This window comes from Triturus cristatus, chromosome 3_2, assembly GCF_964204655.1.
Source record: "Triturus cristatus chromosome 3_2, aTriCri1.1, whole genome shotgun sequence".
NCBI lineage: Eukaryota > Metazoa > Chordata > Amphibia > Caudata > Salamandridae > Triturus > Triturus cristatus.
This window is the reverse complement of record NC_140584.1, coordinates 922,454,408-922,480,098: the sequence shown is the minus strand read 5'-3', so window position 1 is coordinate 922,480,098 and position 25,691 is coordinate 922,454,408. Positions and strand designations below refer to the sequence as shown.

Below are 25,691 nucleotides of genomic sequence, written 5' to 3'. Positions count from 1 at the left end.
CCTAATATCAGTTTGGCTATGTGATTCTATATTGAGATATTATTTTTCTACGTTTACATAACTATTGTATTTAGCTATTGTACTAACCTAAACGTACCTTTGCTGTCATATTTGATGTAGTGAATGTTAAATAATTGACGTGATATAGTTCGGTATAGCAAAAAAAATATTATTTAAATACTGAAGCCTAGCCCACAGTATGACATGGCTCCTATTCAGTCCTGTGCTAAGTTGAAGTCCCACATGCAGGTGACAAAAGCACTGATACAGCTCACACAGGATACTTGACTTGTAATGTTGCCTTTCGATATTTAGGTAAAGGAACATGCAGTGAGATACTGTTTAGTAGCTTCACACTATCTGGAGGTCAAAAACACTTGCTTAAAAAGGTCCATAAAAATCAGGACATTCAGGGACATATGCACCAAAAGTTGGATTTCATACACAGAAAATAAATTGATTGCAATATGCTTGATTTGGAAAGTTTTAGTAGTTAATATACAGAAACAGGAGTGATTTGGCATTTTGGACTACTTGAATGTGGTCTAAAATGGCTTCCGCTGTCTCGCCAGCCTCACGCAATTCAAAAGAAGAATACATTTAAAAATGCATATATAACTTCATACATACACAGACAGGTCTGGTAAACTGTCATTCACATTTTGCTTCTGCACAACACAGCGTCCAGCATAGGCAATGGGCCAGTTCCCTTCACCCGTCGACACTCTGAGTGACAGCAATTTGAGTGATGATAGGTGCAAAGCTTCTAAAAGAGGAGTTCAGTAAAAGTGCTGGTAAGCCTATATTTTTATTTACCAATGCATTTTACTTTCCATTCTCTATACTTTTTTATTCTATTTAGTTGACTATATGTGTTTACAATTTGTCGTCAGGTTACAGTAGTTCAAAGCCAATAGTACTTTTCTTTGCTCCAATAAGAATCACGTTTTCCTGTGATATGCATTCAAAATAAAAAAAATTCTATACCTATTGTAAGAACGCCTGGCTGCTATTAGGCACCAGTACTACTCTATTTACAATGTGGCCACCATATTAAGCCATCAGCATATTTTTTTTCTTCTTTTCCGGTTGAGGCCTATGCTTACAATTAGAAAAACAAAAATATAAATATTGCCAAGGCCAGACCTATTGTCTTTGCAAATGCTTGTTTTAATCAGATGAAACTAGATACAATTACATTTATTGGAATTATTAAAACTATACATTTCCCCACAAATGTTAACTTCACTTGTAGAATAATTCTGAAAGAACGAGGCTAGTACATCGGACTAGTTCAGATTAAAATTCTGCAATGAAAGTTCAGGGAATACCTTCGCCAGAGGAACATGTCTTCAGCTCATATTAAAAGCGGACTCCGCGGTCTGTATTAACCATTAGCACCTGCTGGAGTGTGGCGAATGCAACAGTAAAGCGGCGGGAGGGGTCATTCATTGCCGAGTCCATCCTCTGTCGCCGACTGATGCTCTTTGGACATTTCCGTCTGTAGAGGCGGAGGCAAAACATACCAGCTTCCCAAAGCCCCGAGCATTGCAAGACACCCCTAGCTCTTTCTTCTACGGCGGCTCCCACGGCCACTGAATGGCGTTTGCGGCCGAGGCTACGCACAGCCGTGATTCGCGGGATCATGATAATCAGTTTCACACGTGTGCAGGGCAGACAGATGCAGGGGCTCCTCTGGGGGGGGGTTTCTCTCACAGGCTCATGTGGCAGCAGCAGCTGCTGGAGGCGGGAGAGGTGCGGGAAGTGCACCCTCCGCCCCTCCAATCCCCGGGCAAGTCCGCCCATCCCGTGGAGAGGCGAAGGGATGGGAGAGGCGAAGGGTGTACATGAAGCCCCCCCGGCTGATCACAGTAGCCTGCTGCACATTCTGTGTGCAGCAGAGCTGATCTTTCTCACGTTCGACGGCATTGTTTCAAAACCAATATGCACACATTGTTTCTGTTTAATGAAACACCCTGTTTGGAAACCTGAGTGCACATAAACAAAATTAAAATCATCATAAAACATTCAAAAGACCGAAGGCTCACAGCTGGCATTTGGACTAAAGGGAAACAAGGAGCTCCCTCCTGAGGATGTTCTGAATTGCGCCCTGGGTCCAAGTGGCCTAGCAGTCAAAGTAAAAAGCTAAATTAAGGTCCCTGGTCAATCCGTCAAAGAGCCTACCGTTTATTTAAAAGTGGAAAAACGCATCCCATGAACTCACAGTACTGTCTTGACTTTTCAAGCTACTTGCTTAGTTTGTGTTACCTTATCCTTAGTGTTGCAAAAAAATTAGGAAGATGGAAGTTTAAAGCATCCAGAACCAAGATCTGTAACAAAGAAAAAAGAATACTAGCACACACTTTTCCCCCAAATGTATGTAAAGGAATACATTGCAAGTTACCTTTGCAAATTGATCTTTTTAAGATGTTTTCGAAGATCTAGTTGACCTTTGCTGGGTGATCTGCTGAAAACAACATTTGCTTTAGAAACTAATTCAATTCTTAATCCAATACAAATTCTGACAAAACAGAGCAATACCGGCAGTAAATATAATTATCAGTAGTTGTATTTCTCTTCAGTATCTTCATCACATTTGTGAATATAAAATATATCCATACCTGTAAGAGTTATTCCAAGGAAACCTTTCTTTAAAAAAAAAAATTATTACATTACCTATCCATAAATACAATTTCTTATTGAAACTAAAAAGAAAAGAAAACCATTAAACATGATTACAAAATCTCCTTATTATTACCTTCCTAAGAGGAAAAAAATGCTGAAAATGTTGATAACAGGCAAAAGCATAATTAAATAAAAATTTGACATTTCATTTGACTTCTGTCTTATCCCAAAATGCACTGCATTAACTCAGTTAATTTTCAATGCCGAGCTACTGACTGATAAAATCTCAATGACACCATATCTTGGCATCTCTTGATGGGGATGTGGTGGCTAATCTAAGAATTAATTAAGATACGGACTGAGAAGGAACTTTCTGACACCTTTTGCCCCTTGAAGACCATGCAGCAGACTTTGTTAATTCCTAACAAGGTTCATGATTTTAAAAAATTCAATACCGCACGCACGTACATACATACAATGTAGGACTAGAATTTCAGGTACACTGAAAAGAATAACAAGCTCCTTTATCACATTAGGCATTCGTTCAGCCATTTGAATGTTAAAATCCAAGATGAAATGGAGAAACCACAAAAGTAAGGTCAACAAGCACAATATAGAGGCCACCTTGCTCACGGGTAGGGCAGTTCGGCGCCATGCCTAGATTGTCTCCACAGGCTTTTCCTCAGACACTTAATAGTCTGTGATGGACATGCCCTTCGACGCTTCTAGGAGCAAAAGCTGACTCAGCCTTAGAAAGCTTTAAACAGAGAGCAAAAGTCCGCTCGCTCGCTCGGATGTCTAGCCTGTACTCTGCAGACCCCCCTCCAGCTTTACACCTTTACGGGCTTCGGCAGGAGGTACTAGCAGATGCATTGCCAATTAGTACCTCAGCAACAGTAGACCACGCCGTCCTTTCAGGGAAGAGGCCTGGGAGCAGACCAACAGCATCCAGGACCCCAGCAGCAACATGCTATCCAAATTTCAGCACCCCCTCCTGCAGCTGTTGCAAAACTACTTAATTTGCCTTTGGGAGAAAAAATTCACCCGGCTGGAGGTTGCATCACCTTCTACCTCCACAAATGGAGGAGAATGACATCCAACCAAGGAGTGCTCCAGATCGTGCAGTAGGGCTACTCCCTCCCTGTTCTGTCTCACACCCCAGATATGCCTCCTACACCACAACACCTCCTGGAGGAGCACTTGTCCATACTCCACAAAGACGTTCAGGCCCTCTTAGGAAAGGGAGCGATAAAGGGGATGCTTGCATCAAAGATTGTGGCTGGCTGTTACTTTCAGTATTTCCTGGTGCCGAAGAAGGATGGAGTCCTGCGCCTCAACCTAGATCTTCATCCTCTTAACTTCATAAAGACAAGTTTAAACTGCTCACCAAGGCCCAAGCTCTGTCTGCCCTGATCCAGGAGACTGGGTGGTGGTGTTGGATCTGCAGGATGCCTACTCGTCATCCTGCCCTGCAATCCCAGAAACGCTACCTGTAGTTTCATGTAGGCCAAGAGCACTTTCAGTTCACTGTGCTCCCCTTTGGCCTAAACAGCGGACCTCGGGTGTTACTAAAGATGATGGTGGTGGTGGTTGCAGCCCATCTGCGGATTTTGGCAATACCAGTCTTTACATACCTTGTTAACTAGTTACTGAAGGAAGGTCTTCTCAAACAGTAGTAAGCCCCCTTAGACAACAGCCGACCTGTTGACATAATTGGGTTTTTCCATCAACGTGCCAAAGTCACACCCGGCTCCTTAACAATGGCTCCACTTCATTGGAGCCATCCTGAACATGGTGCGTTTCAGCCCTTCCCCTGCCTCAATGAGTCCAGGATATTCAGGTTGTTATGCTGATGGTTCAACGCTTGACCTGGGTCTCAGTAAGAGTGGCAGAGGCTTCTGGGCCTACAGAAGCCTCCTTGTGGACCATGCCAGGGGCCACATGCGGGCTCCATGGTGGGATCTGGAGTCTTAGTTTTTTAGTACATCAACCCTGGCATCAAGTGACAGAAGGGCCCAAGTCACCTTCTTTTGATATTCCTTCCGTGCTTTCCTCATTCTGATCCAGACTTGACTCCACCGAGAGTACCTTGGACCCAGTCTCCTACACAGAGGACTCTATTGTAGTCATTTTGGTTTCCAGCTGGTCCAGGTGTGCTTCCACCGCCACAGAGCCTCTCTACTTTGCCAAGCCCTTTGTATAATGGAGTATAAGGCGACCGTTTGCCCTCTTTAGCCCAGGGGCACACTCCGACCTCCCATTTCCGGACAGGCGTTGAACTGTTCATTACTTCACCAGCAGTACCACCTCACAGGCGCAGAACGACAACAAACCAGGCTCAAGGGGTCGACAGAAAGCTCTGGAAGCCGGAGCGGCTTCCGTGGCTTAAAGGAAGGGGGCCATTCCGCTCACTGCTCAGATTCTGCGAGGTTTCATTTTTACTGCATGAAGAACTGGTAAAAGAGGAAGAACTTTTTAGAGAGCAGTGAAAGAATCCAACAGGGCCAGCAGGGCGAGCACCTATCAACCTAATAATCAGCTGGAAAAGAATAAACCGACGTGTGTGGGTTACTCTATTTATTTCGTTTTTTTACTGATATGCTGATAATGTAGCAAGGTTTCCAAGTTTCACTAGAAATATTTAAAAACCATGTAACTCTATGAAGGATTCATTGATCGAGATTTTTGCTTTGCTAATCTATGCCTAGAAAAGCGAGCTAGTAAACGTTGTTAAAACACATACGAATGCTTCAAAAATACTGAAAATAAACGGTGTTGTTTCTTATGGCAGTTAAACATTGCCGAACCTGAACACATTGAAGCACTGGCTAGCGTCAGATTCCTCATCTTTCTGACGGATAACTCTAATCACAGATACCTAACCTAGGAATTTTCCCAGGCACCAAACCTGATCTAGAAATTCTTGTAAGAGCTCCTGCGTGCCAGAGGTGGTATAATCGGCCTCCATTGCAACTCTATTCCTACTCTGGACATGACGAAACTGAGCCGTTAATAAAGGTCACCTTTTTTCGCTTATACAGAGCTCGGCTCATAAGGTTTTAATATTTTTACCAAAGCCATGTCGCTTCAACATATGATTTTAAGTTAGTATGCAGGGTTGTTGCTCCCAGAGACAACAAATTTCAGACTGTGCTGTGCATGCTGGAAATAGATGTTGTGCAGATCCAAAACAAGACGTCTGCCTGTGATGCCCGTGCACCACCACGACTCCAAGTCCTCGGGTGCGCGCAAATATTAATAATAAAAGTAAAACCGACCTGAACCGATGATGTCCCCGTTCCGGCCCTCTTCAAAGGAACTGGATGCTGCAGTGCGGACCCCAATGCTAGCGCTGCGCTCAAGCTGTGAGAGCAGCGTCTGGATTGAATGGAGCGGCCTCACTCGGCGCCATGGAGGCCTGCACTTACTCTAACCCAATTGTCGCTAGTTTAGAGGTTTCAAATTGTGCATGTGCAGCTGGCCAAAGGGACATGCGCACTTTGAAAAGTGCCAAACAGCACATCCTCTTCCCTGCTGCGGTCATTCAGCAGCGACCCCGCCCCAGTCCTGACGCTCGGTACAGAACGGGAGGATGAAAAAGAAAATAGCCATAAATTACCCCCAAAGATGACAAATAAAATGATAATTCAAGGAAGGCAATGCTCCTCCGCTCCAAAGGAGAAACCTCCCCTGCCTAAAGCCATCATGATGCAGGATGTCAAGCTCTAAATTGAAGAGTACAATAAGTAGTGTCAGTCCCAATTAAGATCATGAGGCTGGTCATGGTCTACATCTGCCACTGACTGACCTGGGATGAAGTTAGCCCTTTTCATCCCTGGCTCCCAGGCTGTGCGTATCTACTCCTATGTAACAGGCCTTACTAGTTACTCTCTCATCATCTTCAATTCTGGCTCCATGGATCCCAGTTCTGGTGTCCGCTCCTGCCCCAGATTCAAAAACAACTTTGGGTACAGTTTCCCCCATGTTACATTACACCATAACTAAGCCACAATCATGTAGAGGAAGACCCACTCGTTGACGATCCCTCTACTTCGGAAGCAGTACTTCCAAAGGTTGGGGTCTTTTTTGGGGTCAGACTATTTTGCTAAATAGGGCCCTTAGTCAGCTCTTCATGATGAGACACTCGAAGGAAAACAACATGCATCGTTTGCTGTATGTACAGGAGGGAGGCAGACGTTTTGGAGTCGCCACTCCCCACTGAAGAGACTAAAGCTAATCTGGCAGATATTTTGCAACCTAGCCCTTCCACGTCAGTCTCTGTTGCCATTTAATGAGGCTTTGGTCAATCCACTAACAGCTTGGTCAAAAACATTTTCTGCTCCATTGCAAGCAGCCACTGCCAGCACCAGGAGAGCCCAAGCTCTTCATGGAGCACCCTATTATGGAGAGCTTGTGGAGCATACATCCACTTGTAAGGTCAACCCTAATTTTTTTCCTTTTAGCAGGCAGAAAATCAAAAAGAATTGATGCACAAGTTACTACTTGTGTAACAATATATCTGTAAGAGACATTAGTTAGTGATAGATTCCTTACCTTAGAATATCCCCAGGCGTCAGACTGGATCCGGAAAGGTTTGCTAGCAGTACCCTTGCACGTCAGTAGGTGGTGTCGTGCGGCTCCACGTCCGTCGCTGGCGTCGTAAGCGCCAAGATGACGTCACGGAGACTACTTAGGCGCCACCCATGCACGCTGACGTCAGTTCTGTACACGACTTTCCGTGCCAGGAACGCAGAGTCATGCAAGAAACAGACAACTGGTGCCAAGAAACTAGGGACCTGAAAGGGATGACCTTAACCCTAGAAATCAGTTCGCAGAAACGGGGAGGATGGGTGGGGCGGTAAGGAATCTATCACTAACTAATGTCTCTTACAGATATATCGTTACACAAGTAGTAACTTGTGCATCTGAAAGAGACACATTAGTGATAGATTCCTTACCTTAGAATAGATACCCCAGCAATACCAACCCCAGTGGTGGGTCTGCGAATAGATTACACCAGAAAGTCACGGAGAACAGAACAGCCAAAGAAGCCGTCTCTCCGGACTAAACTGTCAAGGCAGTAATGCTTGGTAAACGTGTGCAGCGAAGCCCACGTAGCTGCCTGACAAATGTCCTGCAAGGGGACACCGCGTCCAAAGGCAGTGGTGGCTGCCGTCGCCCTGGTAGAATGGGCACGCAGCCCCCCAGGAGGCTCCTTCTTAGCCAACGAGTAACAGGCCTTGATGCAGGGAACGACCCACCGAGAGATGGTCCGCTTGTGCACACCCCGACCTCTTGTGGCGCCCACATAGCCAACAAAGAGCTGGTCATCCACCCGGAACTGTCGTGTGCGCTGCAGGTAGAACGAGAGCGCACGTTTTGGGTCCAGACGGTGGAGCCTCTCTTCCTCTTTCGAAGGATGCGGAGGGGGAAAGAAGGTGGGCAAAGTGATGGTCTGCCCGATGTGGAAGGGCGTGACAACCTTTGGCAAAAAAGAAGGACGGGTCCGTAAAACCACCTTGTCCGGATGAACAGAAAGGAAAGGAGGTTTGGAAGAAAGAGCCTGGAGCTCACTCACTCTTCTGGCAGAGGTGATAGCTACCAGGAAAGCCGTCTTGACAGTAAGAAGACGCAAAGGACAGGTATGAAGGGGCTCGAAGGGAGCGCACATCAGATATGTCAAGACAAGGTTTAAGTCCCATTGAGGCATTATGAACGAAATGGGAGGAAACGTGTGCGTAATGCCTTTTAGGAAACGGTTAACAACCGGGGACTTAAAAAGAGAAGGCTGATCTGAAAGCCGTAAAAAGGCGGAGATGGCCGAAAGATAACCTTTGATAGTGCCCAGAGCAGAGCCCTGCTGGGCCAAAGAAAGAAGGAACAGAAGGACTTCGGAAAGAGGGGCAGAAAGGGGATCCACAGACTTTGCTGCGCACCATGCCATATGCGTATACCGTCTGAGTGGAGGGAAGCCTGGCTGCCAGAATGACATCGCAGATTTCGGGAGGAAGATCGAAAGCTGTCAACTGTCGCCGCTCAATCTCCACGCATGGAGGTGGAGGCTGGACAGGTTCGGGTGGAGGACCATCCCCTGCTGCTGCGACAGAAGATCCTCCCGAAGAGGCAGACGGATCAGGGGATCGATCGCCATGCTGAGTAGCTCGGGATACCAGTATCTTCGTGCCCAGTCCGGAGCCACAAGGATAACTTGGGCCCGGTCGCGCCGAATCTTCTTCAGCACTCTGAGCAGAAGAGATATAGGCGGAAAGGCCTACAGCAGACCGCAACTCCACTCGCGATGAAAAGCGTCGCCGAGCGAGTACCGCCTTGGAAATTCCAACGCGCAGAACTGATGACATTGCGCGTTCTCTTCGGTGGCGAATAGATCTAACCAAGGCTCTCCCCACTGCAGAAAGAGTCCTTGCGCCACATCTGAGTGCAGACGCCATTCGTGATCCATCAAGCACTGGAGGCTGAGTTCGTTCGCCCTGGCGTTCAGAGAACCTGCAAGGTGTTGAACCACCAAGGTAATGCCTTGATGTTCCAGCCATGTCCAGAGGTGCAGAGCCTCCTGACATAGGGTCTACGACCCCACCACGCCCTGCTTGTTGCAATACCACATGGCGGTGATGTTGTCCGTGAACACCTGCACTACACTTCCCCGGACAGAGGGAAAGAACGCCTTCAGTGCAAGTCGGATCGTCCGAAGCTCCAAAAGATTGATATGGAGCTGGGACTCTGACGGAGACCAGAGGCCTCTGATCCCCACCTCTCCCAAGTGGCCACCCCATCCCAGGAGGGATGAATCCGTCACCACTTTGTGCTCCGGTTGGGGAAGGGAGAGGGTTCTGCCATTGTCCCAATCGAGATGCGTGAGCCACCACTGCAATTGACGTGCAGTGCCCTCCGAGATCTGGACATGATCGGACACGTTGCCCTGATGCTGTGCCCACTGGAACTTCAGGTACCACTGCAGAGCCCGCATATGCCTCCTGGCATGTTGCACGAGCAGGATAAAGGAGGCCATCGGGCCCAGGAGCCGGAGGGTCATCCTGACTGAAACCCGGGATAGAGGCTGAAAGATCGGAATCATAGCCAGAATATCCCCGACTCGCTGCTCGGGAGGATAAACCCGAAACCGCGTCGAATCCAGAAACGCTCCGATGAAGGGGAGCTTCTGAGAGGGACTCGGGTGCGACTTCGGCACGTTGATGGAGAACCCCAGCAAATGCAGGAGGTCGGCTGTAGTCTGAAGGTGGGAGACGACTGCCTGGGGCGAGCCCGCCTTCAGCAACCAGTCATCGAGGTAGGGGAAGACTGACACCCCTGACCTGCGCAGATGAGCTGCGACCACCGCCATCACTTTCGTGAACACCCGAGGGGCGCTGGTAAGGCCGAAGGGGAGCACGGCAAACTGAAAATGCTCCGGGCCTACTGTGAACCGCAGGTAAAGCCGGCAGGACGGGGATGTGAAAATACACGTCCTGCAAGTCCAACGCCACCATCCAGTCTCCAGCGTCGAGGACGGCCAAGAATTGAGCCAGAGTCAGCATTTTGAACTTCTCCTTCTGGAGGAAGCGATTGACGTTCCGGAGGTCCAAGATGGGACGCAGGCCCCCTTTGTCCTTCTTGGGGACCAGAAAGTAGTGGGAATAACAACCACTCCCTACTTCCGCCCAGGAACGCACTCAATGGCCCCCTTGGCCAAGTGTGCCTTAATGTCCTACTGGAGAAGTACCAAGTGTTCCCCCAACATGCGGTGGTACCGAGGTGGCATGGCTGGAGGGGAGGACTGAAAGGGAAGGGAGTAACCCTTGCGGATGATCTGCAACACCCACTTGTCCGATGTGATAGCGTGCCAGTGAGGGAGGTGGTGGCGGATCGTGCCACCCACCTGCGTGGGGTGCTCCACCAAGCTCGGATTAGGAATGTTTGGAGGTAGAAGCAGTGGGGGCGGAGGTAGACTGACCCCCACGCTGATTCCCAGACCCGCCCCTGTGGAAGCCATGTCCGCGGCCGCGCTGAGGCTGGCTCTGCACAGGCTTGCTGAAGGAACGCGCATGGGCACCTCTGCGTGGCCAGTAAAGGAACGAAAACCAGGAGTGGCCGGGCTTTTTGCAGAAAGACCCAAAGACTTGGCCGTGGCCCACGAGTACTTAAAATGCTCCAGTGCACTGTCGGCCGTATCGCCAAATAGCAAGTGCCATCAAAGGGCATGTCCATGAGTGAGCTTTGGACATCTGGCGAGAGCCCGGTAGATCTCAACCAGGCGTGGCGACAAAGCGCCACAGTAGTAGAAATCGCTCTACCCAGTGAGTCTGCGGTGTCCAAACCACACCGAATGGCGAACTTAGCCGCATCCTTACCCTCGGCAACAGCTTTTGACATCACAGCGCGGGTCTCTTCAGGACACTGAGGCAACACCTGTGCAACTGTATCCCACACCGCGTGGGAACAGCGGCCCAATAGGCAGGCGGTGTTCACCGACCGCAGCTCCAAGCTGGCCGAAGAGAACAACCGCTTACCGAACTGTTCCAGCTTCTTAGAGTCCTTATCCGGCGGAGCCGTGGGAAAGGCACGCTGTGACGTCGAGGCTTGGATGACCAGACACTCATGTGTAGGATGAGTGGTCAGAAAAGCGGGGTCACCAGGTGCCGGGCGGTAACGCCGGGCAACATTCTTATCCACAGGGGCCCCAGTGGCTGGTCGCGACCAAGTGCCCAACAAGAAGTCAGTGAGGGCGTCGTTAAATGGGAGCAGGGGCTCCGACTAAGTGGACGCCGTCTGGAGCACCTCAGTGAGGAGATTAATTTTGAGGGCCACCTAGGGAGATCAAGGTTGAATACCTCAGCTGCCCAACGAAGCGGCATCGTGTAGGAGATGCACTCCTCCATGGTAGGCGGGGGGAGAGGCAAACCCCGGGTCAGAGGAGACGTCGAGGTCGCCGGCATCCTCCAAGTCGTCCACCCAGTCCTGCTCGGAGTCCCACTGATGGGCAAGAGGGTCCTCAGACCCCTCCCAGTCGTCCTCCACCTCTGCCGCATGGGGAACAGACCGAACAAATGGCGTCGGAAACGGCGCTGGCCGGGGCCGAGCCGGCGCCACGTCCCAATGCGGATCCCAGGTAGGAACAAAATGGTCCTGGAACCAGGGCAAAGGCGGGACAAAGGGCACCCACTGCGGCGCCAGAGGCGGAGCCGAGGGTGGCCCTGGGGCCGGCAGCGCTGGACCTTGTGGTGCCGGGGCCTGAGCCAACGGCGCAGAATCCTGTGGCGCCAAAGCGGGATCCGCCGGCGGCCCAAAAGGATCCGAACACGGGACCGCGGGGCCCGAAGGCACGCTGGCGGGAGCCCGACGCCTAAAGAGGCGGTCCATGGTAGCAAGAAATTCTTGCACCTGTTCGGGAGTCGCCGACGGACCCGGGTAAGGTGGGTATGCCGCGGGACTCCCGGGCTCCGAAGGAGCTGCAGGGGCAGAACCCCTGTCCCCCTCGTCCGCATCCGAGGACCGACGGGGGGACGTCGGAGAGCGAACTCGCTTCTTCGACTTCTTTTTGTGACGTCTCTTACCCGAATCCGAGGGTGAAGACTTGGAGCCTGAGGAGCGACGACTGTGGCCCTGCTAGCGTTCCCTGGAACGGTCCCTTGACCCGGAACGGCGCTGGGACGGGTGCCGGACCTCCAGCAGCTTCCGGCGCCGCTCCCTCAAGGCCTTCGGGCCATGGCCCGACAGTCTCGGGAGTCGTGCTCAGTCTCCAGGCAGTAGAGGCAGACATCGTGGGGGTCCGCCACCAACATATTGCGACGGCAGGCCCCACAAGACTTAAAGCCAGGCATCCCTACGTGCACCAAGGAATACAGGAGACAAAAGTCTCAAAAAAGGGTAGTCAAAAAGTTACTAAAGGTACATGCTCTAACCGGATCTGCTCTTTCTGGAGCGGAAAAAGAACAAACTGACGTCAGCACGCATGGGTGGCGCCTAAGTAGTCTCCGTGACGTACTCTCGGTACTTACGATGCCAGCGACGGATGCCGCGCGACGCCACCTACTGACGCGCAGGGGTACTGCTAGCAAAACTTTCTGGATCCAGTCTCACGCCTGGGGATATTCTAAGGTAAGGAATCTATCACTAACATGTCTCTTTCAGATGCAATGGGCAAGAAACTAGTTTCTCTGAACATTTCACCACCATGTTCCTTGAATGTTGTCTACTCTTTGTGATGCTATAACCACATGTTCTCGGACCTGTGGTGTGAGGTTTTTCCAGCCTTTCCTGATGACACATATAATGCTTCAGCATAAAAGGTCCAAAATAGACAAGATGCAGCCAAAAAAATTCTTTGTTCCGACTTGGGTACCACTGACTTCATGGCTTATGACATGGGCAGCAGTGTCATTATTTGAAACCAATGTCGCTACTCTCCAGGTTTAGATTTTCTATCAGTGTGTCCAAATCTTACCTTAAACCATCACCAATATGGTCCTTTATTGGAGCGGTATTAGACACAGTCACCTTGAATGCTTTTCCACTTTTGCAGCATGTCTGGGAAATTCCGCCTTTGCTTCTGAAGTTTCAAGAAAGAGCTACTGTTCAAGCTGTAACAATTTTGAGACTGTATAGTCTTCGGGCATTCATCACCCACAATAGAACTGGAGTCTTCAGTGGGCCCAGCATTGGACGATCCGTATATCCAAAAAAGTTGCTTAGGAACTTCAGTGGTGGGTGGCAGACACCAATCTGCTGTGCGGCAGACTGTTCTCTTGCTTTAGTAGAACACACCTCTGTGTCAACTTCAAGAGTCCACAAGTTACTCTGTTCCTCTGGTAGCCGATCTCTTCCAAAATTCCCTCCTACCTTTCACAAGTAGAGGGTTCTAGTTGGTGCTTATTTTATGTCGCAGACTTACTTCTAGTTGGAAGACCAAATGAATATCCCACTGGAGCCAATATTGACTTTCTAGTTGCTCAATTACAGAAGGCACACATAGCTAAAACTTGCAGGACAACAGACAGCGATTAAGTGTGTGACACTAGATTTCTTGTGTCTCAAGGATTTATATTTCCTCGATCACTGAATGATGCACACACTATTTGTTATCTATGCTATGCAGAGGGCTCCCCAACACAGTCTTCTAATGAAGTCATAATATGTATTGACAATATTACTTACATTAGAATATGTGTGATGCGCTTTGGAGGTAACGTGGAGTTTTTTCTTAGGTTCACGCTTTGCAAATCAGACACACTCACTAGTGGACTTCGTCGCTTTTTGGGGGATCTCTGCAATAAAAAAAAGAATGCATTTAAGACAGATATTCTTTTGCTGAAAATCATGAGCTTTGATGCAATATTGAATGTTATTTATATACCAGGTATATGCTATCTATCTTTAGCTCCAATACATGCTACTACAATTCTCCATCATTTCTTATGTACAGTCAAATGGTTTGAACAGTCCGTGTTTTCGGAGTGGAGACCCTCTAGATATTTCTATATGTATTCTAACATTCTACTTCACTTTTAAGCCTAACCAGGTAGTTATTCATTTCTTCTTCCATTCTAGTGATGAGAGGCAGTAGCGGCTGGTGATCTTTGAAAGTGGTGGAACATAATACTTCCCACAAATTCCATCAAGGGAGTAAGTCCGGTGGGGTTCTTTCCCCAAGAAAGTTTTTGAAAAACTGCAGTCATATAGTATTTCTTAAACACAATGTGCACGCATATTCACTCAAAATCCACTAGCGTGCCTGATGCTCCCCGGTATTTAACCCAATAGTTTTCAAAGTGTGCAGGGGATGGGGAGGCTTGTATGTCAGAAACGACCTACTATGTGCCGGGGCCAGTGCCAGTATTTTCTCATAGGTGCCCCATATATGCTATTGGTGCCCCCTTATGGCAAAAATCATGTGTGAATCATATTTCAAAAATAATCTCTAGTCTGTTATGTCATGGTTGCCTTCTTTCCCTCCTACCCCATATCCCATAGCTGTCCTCCTTAATGCCTAGAAAAACTACCAGTATGTAATCATCAGCATTTTGCCATGGGTAACACTTACGTCAAGAATTATTTCCAATTGGTTAGCTTCAGCAGTTTGCCAACGGCACGCCATATGCCAAGAATTACCTAAAAAAATGCCAGCACTAACATTCTGCTATGGGTGCAACTTATGCCAAGAATTAAGACTCAGTATGCCTGCAATACCATTTTGCCACAGCTGTCCCTAATCCTAAGAATTACCTCTAGGGTGCCAATTTAGCATTTTGTAACAGGTGCCCCTTATGCCAAGGATTACGACCAGTATTTTAGTGCTTGCATTTTACCACAGGTGTTTCGTATGCCAAGATGTGGCTCTAGCAAGCCGGTATTTTGCAATGAGTGTTCATTATGCAAAAAATGACCTCCAATATGCCAATGCCATGGGTGTCCCATTTGCCAAGTATTACTTGTGGTTTGCCAGTATCAGCATTGCGCCAAGAGTAACCTTATGTCAAGAATTACCTATATGTCACTGCCAGAATTTTGTAGTGGGTACCTCATCTGACAAGAATTAGCTTGTGTGCCAGGGCCAGTTGTAGAATCTCAAGAGTAACACATTCACAAACACATGTTCACTCCCTCATGCAGATGTACATTCTCACTCACTCTCATACTTCCTCACACTCATTCATTCGCATTCACTCTCAGTGCCTCTCACTTGTGCTGCCTCAGTCTCATTGAGTCACACTTATCACTCACAGTTAAAACCACACTCGCTGTCCCCAACTTTCCCACACACACACACTCTCACCATCATCCAAGTACACATTTGACAGATTGTTTCCACTTACCTTGAACGGATGGTGCTCACCCTCAGGGGAGGCACACAGTGCTCTCTTACCTCGAGCACTGAAGCAGGAAAAGTGAAACCTCTGCAGAAGTGCACAGGTTCCAGCTTTCAACTTCATGAGTTTCGCCTCACCCTCTCCCAACGCATCATAGGGTAGGGTCAGTGGCCTCTTGACCCACCCTACAACGAGCTGGGAAGGATTGAGGTAATTGGACGATTGATAGTTAGCCGGGGGGAATTGCAAGGTTTAAGCCTAAGGCGCCTGCGGCTCCCTTTATTGGGGACACTGCAGTATGACATTAATAAGGTTGCACCGAAGCGTTACACAAACCTGAGGTCAGGGGTCACCAAATCTGTATCCGAGTAGGCACCGACGCCTCTCTGCACCTGCACTAGCTAGCAGACAAATTCATTGCCTTAGGCCCGCTGCTGCTCGACCAGAGGACCAGAATTCTTTTTATTATACCAATTTTGAATAAAAGGATATCACTCACTATTGATATAATAAAAAAGGGTCAGGAAACAAGAAAGGCCCAACGAACATAAGGGCAAGCCACTACTACCTGGAGGAACTAATGAAAAAAGTGAAAGTTGAAGACAGGAAAAAAAAGTTTATACTCTTGTGATATACCCACCTCGTGGATTTAAATATTTGTTAGTGTCCAATACTATAGGCTGATCTACGATACTGTCCACTAAGGAAAAACACCTATTGATTCTCAGATCAATGGAGTAACTAACATACATATTCTAAGTGCCTATAAACATACTACTGCATTCTACTACATAAATGCATATTTAACTTCGCAGGTTTGTTTACCTTCCCAAATTCATCTTATTTACGAGTATTGCTGATTTTTATTTGTATCTACTTTCTTTTTCATTTTTTCTTCCATCAACATAGGAATACTACCAGCCATTTTATGTAGGATGGAATCATAGATATAAATTGAAGGACAAAAGCACTAACACGTTCACTTGTGTGTATTGATGAAATATGGCGTGGCAGCACTCAGGAAAGGTACAAAATACACACTTTCCGATTGTGTCCATATGTCACTAAATAATCATCGTCATAACTGTTTAATTCGGATTACAAATCCATAGAAAATACAATTAAATACAACAAATTCTTCATATGCAACAATTACAAAATACTCAATTCCAACATTTTAAAACGGTCAAATAAGAACACATTATATCGCCTCTATATTGTGCAAAAGGAACGATACACCAGCTATCCTGGTTAAAATTACATTAAAATGCTTTCCGTTCTGTGCAGATCTGACAGAGCAGCGAAACATTCCTCATTTCCCCCACTTTTAAATTCCAATAAAAATATAAAGTTTAGCAACCCTCCTACAGGAATCTATTAAAATAACCTCTATTCTTGGTAATTCCTTGCCAACACTGGAAACATGGACTCAAGAGGGAGATGTAAGAAAAATACACATATCTTATTGAGATGATCTAGATAACTATATAAATCCTATGTGTTTCTACTGGAGTACCGAATAGTTTTTAAGAGCTATGGCAAGGACAACTAAGGGGGATTCTCCAAGCAACAACATCACCATAGTTTTTACAGCTACAAAATCCATACAGCGTGCATAATAAAGAGCACATCATATAAAATATCATATTTACAATTCCCAAATACTTCCCATCGAATAAGCAGTAATTCTTAAATTTATAGAATAAAACAAAAACATTTTTCAAGAACTTGATAGAATTCCTGTCGATGTTAACTTTTGGTACAGCTTTGTATGTTGCTAATATACAGTTTTGCTGAAGGCCCTACATTCCTATGGGTTTATTTACTCCCTCTTCACTTAATGGCCACTAATTTTTTTGAAGGCTGATTACCTAAGGCCCTAAATACTAGGGTCATAGATGAAGGCTGGCTCCTTATCCTTACTGTTAGGACCGTTGAACATTTATACAGAATTTTCTATTGCTCCAGGTGCATGCTCAAGGACTATCTCCTGGTCCTTTCAGTAAAGAGGCCACCAAACATTTATTACGGATTAGCCATGCTGCTGGTAAAGTTGCCGGCCATGCTAACGACTATCACCTCCCTCGTGTCAGATTTCAGGATACGAAGTGCTATTTCGCAACTTCCCAACTTCTAGGCGCTGGCACATTGGAATTATTCATCTTTTGTGGAGGGCCCTGTAAGCTGGGCAAAAAATGATGTGTGAGAAATTGACTCAGATGACTGGGAGCATGCAGGGCATGTATCGTTGGAGCTATTAAGGTAAACCCGAGGATCGGGAGTGTGCCATACCTACATTTCAAATAAAGCTGTCTGGCTTGGAAGCGTTGTATAGCTTTGAAGGATGTTTCCCTAAATAATCAATAATTCGTATTCAAGCAGCACACCATTGCATAGTGTGTGTGTGTAGGAAGTGTGGGCTTGCTTTTTTCCCATGATTATTCCAATATACATGGTGGCTTAGTGGGCTAAGACGTCCACTGTAGGGGCCTGTGTTTGACCTCATGGTCACAGGTTCCAATCCCGGGGGTCCACTCAGCGTTTCATCCTTCTGAGGTCGATAAAATGAGTACCACTGAGTTGGGTAACAATAAACATCTGTTATTTAGTGCCAAGATGCCCACGGGTGAACGTGCACTTTACAAATACACATGTCATGTTATGTTAATTGGTGTAAATTCCAAAGAAGAAGAGTGGAGTTGAGTCCAAATGATTATTAGACACGTTTCATTCAGTCCTCATGATTGCCAGGCATTATCCTCCTACGTCGCTCATCCTTATCTCAGTAACAGGAAAACAGGAGGATTCTGGGAATGCTAGCCTACAAAGATCACCCAGGAGGGTGGGTGGGGCTTCAGTGACAGAATTTTTTTACAGAATTTTCCTGCACTTTTTCCTGTCTTGGAGATGGCATCGAATAAAATGTAATGACTGGGACAAGGACGAGGGACATAGAGGTAATTCTGTTCACAAGCACATGTGTTGCCTACGCCCTGAACCCAAGGATACCATTACAGGGCGATCCTTTTTTGTATGACTCGGGTAGGTGCACTTTGTTCTGTAAACAATAGGCAGTGTTTTACAGACAATTATACCTAGTGATAAATATTGCACATCCATATGCCAACCCTGCTTCCTGCAGCCACTAACTGATAGACTCACACTTACCTATAGAAAATAACATAATCCCAGGCGCAGACATCTACACCAGACAGTTTTGAACGTGCCTCATACAGTAAATAGCAGACCTGACTACTTATGAAAAGGTTTCGTCACGGAGGAGCGGCGACGCCTTGATGGGGGCGAGGTTTGTGCAGAGGACAGTGGAGGCACTTCAAATTTACTACCTCCCCTCGTCAACACCAACAAGCATTTGCAATGCAATAGGTCTCGCATTTGCCAGAGTTTGAGCTATTGGCATTCTACATGGCAATGCATTTTATTTATGTGTTTTGAAAACCTGCAAGCGGTGCGTTAACACGCACTTTGTACTTATAGTCACTGCTTACGAGAAGCAAGGCTGGCAGTAAAAGAGGCGCAGTTACTGCCAGACTTGCTTCTAATAAGCAATGACTATGCGCCGCTTGCAGGTTTTTCAAAACACATACATAAAAGGCATTGTCATTTACAATGCCAAAAACCTCTCGCAAATGCGAGACCTATTGCATTGCAAATGCTTGTTCTAAAGCCAATCATTTATTGTTCTGACAGCGCCTCGGCGTAGACTACTGTAGGGGCTGTGTGCGCTCGGAGGTGAGTGGGAGGGCTGATAACGTGAAGTACAGTGTTGTAATCTTGTGCTCAAACACTTCACACAATGTTATGACATGTGATGTTATTCATGTCTTTGTTCTGTTGTTTCCGTGGTGTTAGAGAGAGCCTGACGTTTGACTCCCGGTGGTTGGTGTTGAGCTGGCGAGGAGCGAAGTCATGCTGGACCTTTAAGCTAAATAAAGAATTATCTTTTAAAACTAACACGTTGTAATGCCTCTGTATAATTTTGGCGACGAGGGGCCAGGTCGAGGTCGCAGCGTGAACTTTATAGTCCTGTGTGACGGTTTCAGGACCACGAACCAAAGAAGGAAGGAGGTGGGCAATGATGTTCACCAACTTTTACAGTAAGAAAGACTGTCTACAGTATTATGGTGAGTGAAGCCAAGCATAGACAAACTGTGAATTGGAGTGCGAGTTTATGAAAACATTGCAGAGTGACTTTATGTGGAAAACTAATCCAGCACAGCATGAGGCATTGAGAAAGTGTGAGCCCGAAAAAGTGAGGGAGAGCTGCACTGAAGGAAGAAAAAAGAGCACATACAGTGCCAGTTTAAAACCTAAGAAGGAGAAAGTGGAAGCGCGATGAAGGAAAGTGCATGCAGTGACATCAAGCGTGATCTACATTGGAAGAGTTAACTGCATGTGCTCATGTCGGAAGGAAGGGCGCTGTCTATGTGAAAAGAGCAACTGTCACAGTGAGCCACACATTATTTTGAGTTAGAACTGCAGTCGCTCCGCGCTTCGAGCGTAGAAAAGAATAAAGAACAAAGCTTGAGCATTATAAAGGGGTTGGAGCAGGCCGTTATTTTGTGCGAGAGCCACTCTGCACTAAATATGCTTATGCTGAAGGAAGGGCGCAGTCATATCGAGTGTCAGGAGCAACGGTCACTGTGAGCCGAAGTTACGATTGCCGTCTAAGATTAGCTGCGCCGCGCACCAAGCGTAGCGTAACAGGACAATTAATTGGTTGAAAGTTGAATAAACATCGTGCAAAAGAAAGCAGTTACTCTACTGTGCAAGGGGATCAGAGGCCTTCTTACGGCAATCCAGCTTCCTCTGAGACACAGTGGTGCGCATGTCACACACAGCGCAACAAAAACGGGAGGAAGCCGCGCCTCAATAAAATAAATAAATAATACAAATACAAAGAAGGCGCTTGAAACAAAGATAACAAGTGTAGCAAAACGGCAATCAGTGAAGCCTGAGTTGCAAGAATAACTGTGTGTTGTAGTAGTGCAGGACAGAAACGTCACTTCTGGGAAGCTTCGTGCACAGTGGACTTGTCTCCCGAAACATACACTCTACAAGCGGTCACCATTGCTCGAATGCAATACAAAAGTGCTCACCCACTAATTGAAGGAGACAGTATAACACCGCAAGTAAAAGATCCAGTCCTGATGGGCAGTCCCAAAAGGAGACAGGGCGGTATCAAGGAGGAACTAAGAAGCCTCATTATCAATTGGAAGCCAGCGTTTCCCATAGACGATGATGCCAGCCAATGAAAAATAGGGGCTGGGCTTCCACCCCACTTCTAAAATATATTCTAATACAGCATGCCTCGCAAAGCGAAGCAGCGCATAGCGCTGCAACGCTACACGAGACCTAAAAAATCTTCTGGTGCTGCCGTCGATGTGCTGGGTAGGTTTCACACCCCAGAATCAGCATCAGCTGCACAGGCCTTCCTAACAATTCGCTGGAAACGTGCTCTCTGCACGATTTTCCTGCTAATTGGGTGAACATGTGATATCGGCTCCTCACCAGGTGACCATGTGCGTGTGTGGCACCCGATACCTTGTAACACCGTGAATTGGAAGGTCTGAAATGAGAGGTTGCTGAAACAGCCCACTGTAGCAGATGATCACTAGCCTCCAGTATGAACGCTGACATCAAACTCAGCCAGTGATGATGACTGGTTGGCTGAATGTGGGAGAAATTAACATTTCATTGGACGACCCTGCTGCTGATTAATGAACTTGAGTGCAACAGTCATAGGAAACATGGTGGCCTTCCTTGAACTGATACCTAGGTATGTTTATCATATGTTGGAATGTTCATTGCAACATGATATATAAAAATGTAGCTGCAAGTGGACCAGAGAAAGAAGTTAAATGGCTAGTGACAAATATTGTTGAGTTTAGAGGTATAGTTGAAAGTTTAGTATAATGTGTTCTTTTAAAGAATCCAACTACACTGCAAACCATGTGCAGCGGGATGTGCTGGGCTCAGCTATAGCTACAAGACCGCCTGAACCCACCATGGGTTCTCCGACTGACTAACTGACTGACTCCAACATCAGCATGAGTGCCTCAAGTCCAACACTACGTAAGGTACAAAGCAGAGGAATAGCAGTGATTCCTGATGAGTAAGTGTAGACATTATCATGTGTGTGGCTAAGAAGCTATTTCTCTTCCTACTGTATGGTGCGCCTTCTGCACATTGTCAAAGATCAGAATGCATTCAGCTACATAACCTAGCCTCACAGGATCCAGGAAACACTAGCACTGTTGCGCTGGTTTCCAGATGCTTCAATCTACAGCTTTAGGTCTTTGGCATGCACCTTTGCCCTTCCATGGGAATGTGTCTGGGGTAACCTGATCAGTCCCAAAGAGCTCAGAGCCTTTATGGTGTGCTTCCAAGGAAGCAGTACTCTTAACCTCAAAAGATTCAGTGCCTCTTGTCTTGCGTCTGAGTGCCTTAAACCAAAAGGAACATACACATGCATGCCCCAGGCTAACTCCTTCTCCTTAAACCGGCGGTTAATAGTTGAGGAAATGGGAGAAGCAACCCTCACACCAGAAGAAATGGGCATGCTGACTCAGTACCATGGGCAGTCTCAAATTCATCTGACTGATAGACAACATCTTATGTTACACAATAAAGTTGATGGTATCCTCTGGTGGTATGCTTTTCTGTGACATTGACAGGGATGTCCTAATCAGCGACCGTGGTGAATTAGCATATAATGGTTACAAACACACCCAGTGGATAGCTTCAAAGCAAGATACACAGGTCTGGTAAGGGTAAGCTGTCGAGGAATGATTGTCGCACAGAATGTATTCAATAAAGCAGCATGCACAACAGGGGCAATGCTTTCTTAATACTTTGGCTGACTTGATTTAAAAAAAACTAAACAACAAAGCCATCATAGAAACGAAAACAACAAAAAGGGGAACACTAAGAGTAGCAGCTCCCTGTTCTCTGACAAGTGGAGAAAAGAAATTAAAACCTGGGACATTTGCAGGGCGTGGATACGAAGAGCAGATGCCAGCACAGGTCTCATTCTCAGCCTATAAAGTCAGTGCACCTTTTTGCCGGTTCTGACAGTGGTTAAGAAGTTCGCAACCAGTTGAGAAGGAGAGAAGAGCAAAAACGAGAGAGTTATATTCCTATGGACCAGGTAACGGGTCAGCTATACCTCTATGAACAGTAGCAAGGCTTTGTTCAACATTATGTAATGTGATGTGATGAAACCCAACGTAGTGGTCAATGATAATTCTTGCTTTACCTTTTGTTTTTCAACATTGTCAGTGGTCTTCTTGAGTTTAACATTCAACAGATCTTTGAGGGTTACGTGCACAGGCCCGTCCTTCTTCAAAGGATCCTAAAGAAAGAACGAGATTGTTTTAAAGTTGATCATCATAGGGACTAAGATAATGTGTGCTTTGTGAAATGAATCTTATAGTTAAAGGCTAAATCTGCTCCTTCAATCAATAATGGGGAGCCCAGTACTTACATTTCTGCACCATTCAATTGATGATAGTAAACTGTGTTTGTAGAACATCTGGTCCCAGATGTATGTACATAGGGGACTCCAATCTTTTGAGAGTTAAGAACATTTGCACCCTTAATAAAACGGTAAGGCTCGTTCGAAATTCATTGGTACAGATCAGTGTACACTGTTAGCAGAATGAGTACAACAAACGTTATAAATGTAATACACTTAAATATTACAATTTGAAATGGTAATTTGCAATACTTACCAATAACTGTAAACCTATTCCAGGTAAACTTTCAATTCTGGGGGTTTGGGACATCTAGTAGCAAATGGACCATTTTAAGCACCTCAGAACCATAATATTAGATAACAATTGGCAGGGTTACAATATCTCTATATTGAGGAGTTTTAGAGTTCGTCTTAAGACAAAGACATTCAGGAACAAAAGGCACATTTTTAATCAAATGACATTGGTCACAACTTGGTGTGATTTTAGTATTACTTGAAAGTATGACTGAGGGTTCTCCAACACACAAAAGTTTAGAAATAGCAAATGTTTAACAACAAGAGATCAAGAAACACTGGCCACACCTTTTGATTAAAAATTACTTTATTTTTTTTTGGGGGGGGGGGGGGGGGGGGGGGGGGGATAGACTGGTCTAGTGGTTTTGCTTAAAAATCTATCTACCAGGGAGGCGTACGGGTGGGTGAGGAATCGGCAGATAGACCCAATATCCAACAGAAAATTGTAACTTTTTCTTTTGATAAATACTGCTACCTGAAGTTTAGAATAGAGTGCAGAGTAATACCGTACCTAGGAGGAGGGTTGATGGATAGTTATACAAGGAAATCCTGAAAGACATATATGGCGAAGTGACCGTCTCAGTGCATCTCGGAATCCAGGCAGTAATGCTTCGCAAAGGTGTGCAGAGTTGCACATTTGGCGCAACGAAAGTTGAGGGGGCCCCCCTGGAAGGTACATGGAGGGGCCTGAGAGCTCCGGATTTTATCCGGAGCTCTCAGGCCTGAGTACTGTGCTGAGGGGGCCCCCTGCAGCGTGCCCCCCCACCGCTGGAGCTGCGGTGTCCTGTGTTACGCCACTGGTAGCTGCCTTGCAAATCTCTGCAATTGGGACTCCTTTTACAAGAGCAGAAGTGGTGGATTTAGCACTTGGTTAATGAGCTAATCCCTTCTTGGCCAGGGCATAGCATGTCTTCGTGCAGAAACCGATACATCTCAAAAGGGTCCTGTTTTGCACCATTTTGTCTTTCATTGCATCGCGATATCGGATGAAAAGCTGGTCATCCAGTCTTGTGACCTTGATGTGGTCCAGGTACTAATGACAGGCGGCCTAGGATCAGACCTATGCAACCTCTCCTCATCTTTTGTGGGATGGGACGGGGGATAAAAGTTTGAAAGAGGATGGACTGACCTAGATGGAAAGGTGTCACTACTTTTGGAAGGAAAGCAGTCCTAGTATGCAACACCAAAAGGAAGTAAGGATTGGACGGCAGCTCACTCACCCATTTGGTAGGAGTAGTGGCCACCAAAAACATCATTTTCAGGGGTTAACATCCGTACAGAACAACTCTGTAGGGGCTCAAGCCAGTCCCTATAAGAAAAGTTAAAACCAAATAAGGTCCCACTGGAGGATACATATTCATCAGCCCCTTAAAAAAACACCTTTGTAAATATGGAATTTTAAAATGGGACGACTAATCTGCCAGACAAGGAATGCTAACAATACAGCTAAATATCCATTGACAGTGCCAATCGCACAACCCCTCTGGGAAAGGTAAAGTGCAAAATGCAGGAGCTGCGACAACTTGGCCTCTAAGGGGTCTACATTGTTGTCCTTTTACAATGCAATAAAGTTGCCCCATCTGCTGATTAAGCGGTTTTGATGGAGGGGTGAAACGCTGACAGGAGGACATCAACCACCTCCTGTAGCAACTGGAAGGAACTCTGATGTCCCCACTCATTGTCCTGGCATGTAGGTGGAGGCTTCACATTGGGATGCAGCACTATCCCCTCCGATTGGGAAAAAAGGTCAGGTCTGAAAGGCAACTTGACCAATTCAGGGCAATGGTAGTGACTTGAGTCCGGTCTTGACAAATCTTCCTCAGAAGCAGAGTAATCAAAGGTATGGGGAGGGGGAAATACATAGTGCAGCTGGAGGTTCCAACTCAACTGGATGGCAGTAGGCCTGGGCGAAAATTTCGTTCCGTTCGCGGAAATTGCGATAATTTGACATTTTCGCGTTCCGCGGAGAGCGCGAAAATGTCAAAAATTCCGGTTTCCGCAGCTTGGCGATAATTTGTTTCTTGCTCGCGCTGTAAGATAATACATTCTCGCGCGATCGCCTTACCTGAATCCCTGCGTTCGCCGACAAGTTTTCTTGATCCGGTCGCGTTCTCCATGAGATGTTGTATTGTTTTTAGCCATTTGCGCTGTCTCGCGACAGTTCGCGCCCGCAGTGACGTCATGCGTCGCGCGATCACGTCTTTCTTCTCGCGATCATGCACCGCGAGACGACTCAAAACAAGATGGCCGTGCCCGCAAGCAACCACATGGGTAAGTTGGCGAGCCGCAACCATGCAGAAAATCTCGCGAACATGCCGGAAAAAAACTTCCGCATCTTCGCGATATTTCCGCTTGTTTGCGATAATTTTAAACATTTTCGCGATAATTTGCAAAAGTTAATTTCGCAAATTCCGCCCACCCCTAGATGGCAGCCCCCAAGGCTCCCCTCAACG

General features: G+C 46.6%; 1 protein-coding gene across 9 annotated transcripts in view; it reads right to left on the bottom strand.

Annotated features, from left to right (window-relative positions):
* Window positions 1–25,691, bottom strand: part of PRR11 (proline rich 11) — a 242,455-nt gene that overhangs the window by 41,574 nt on the left and 175,190 nt on the right. For 6 of the 9 annotated variants that reach the window (XM_085649387.1, XM_085649393.1, XM_085649389.1 and 3 more), the window contains 3 exons: window positions 22,726–22,821; window positions 13,795–13,904; window positions 2,405–2,467 (listed from right to left, as the gene is read on the bottom strand). In XM_085649387.1, the coding sequence (XP_085505513.1) occupies window positions 2,405–2,467; window positions 13,795–13,904; window positions 22,726–22,821 (269 nt within the window). The remainder of the gene's footprint in view (window positions 1–2,404; window positions 2,468–13,794; window positions 13,905–22,725; window positions 22,822–25,691) is intronic. The other 3 variants (XM_085649391.1, XM_085649394.1, XM_085649390.1) reach the window with 1 other exon arrangement.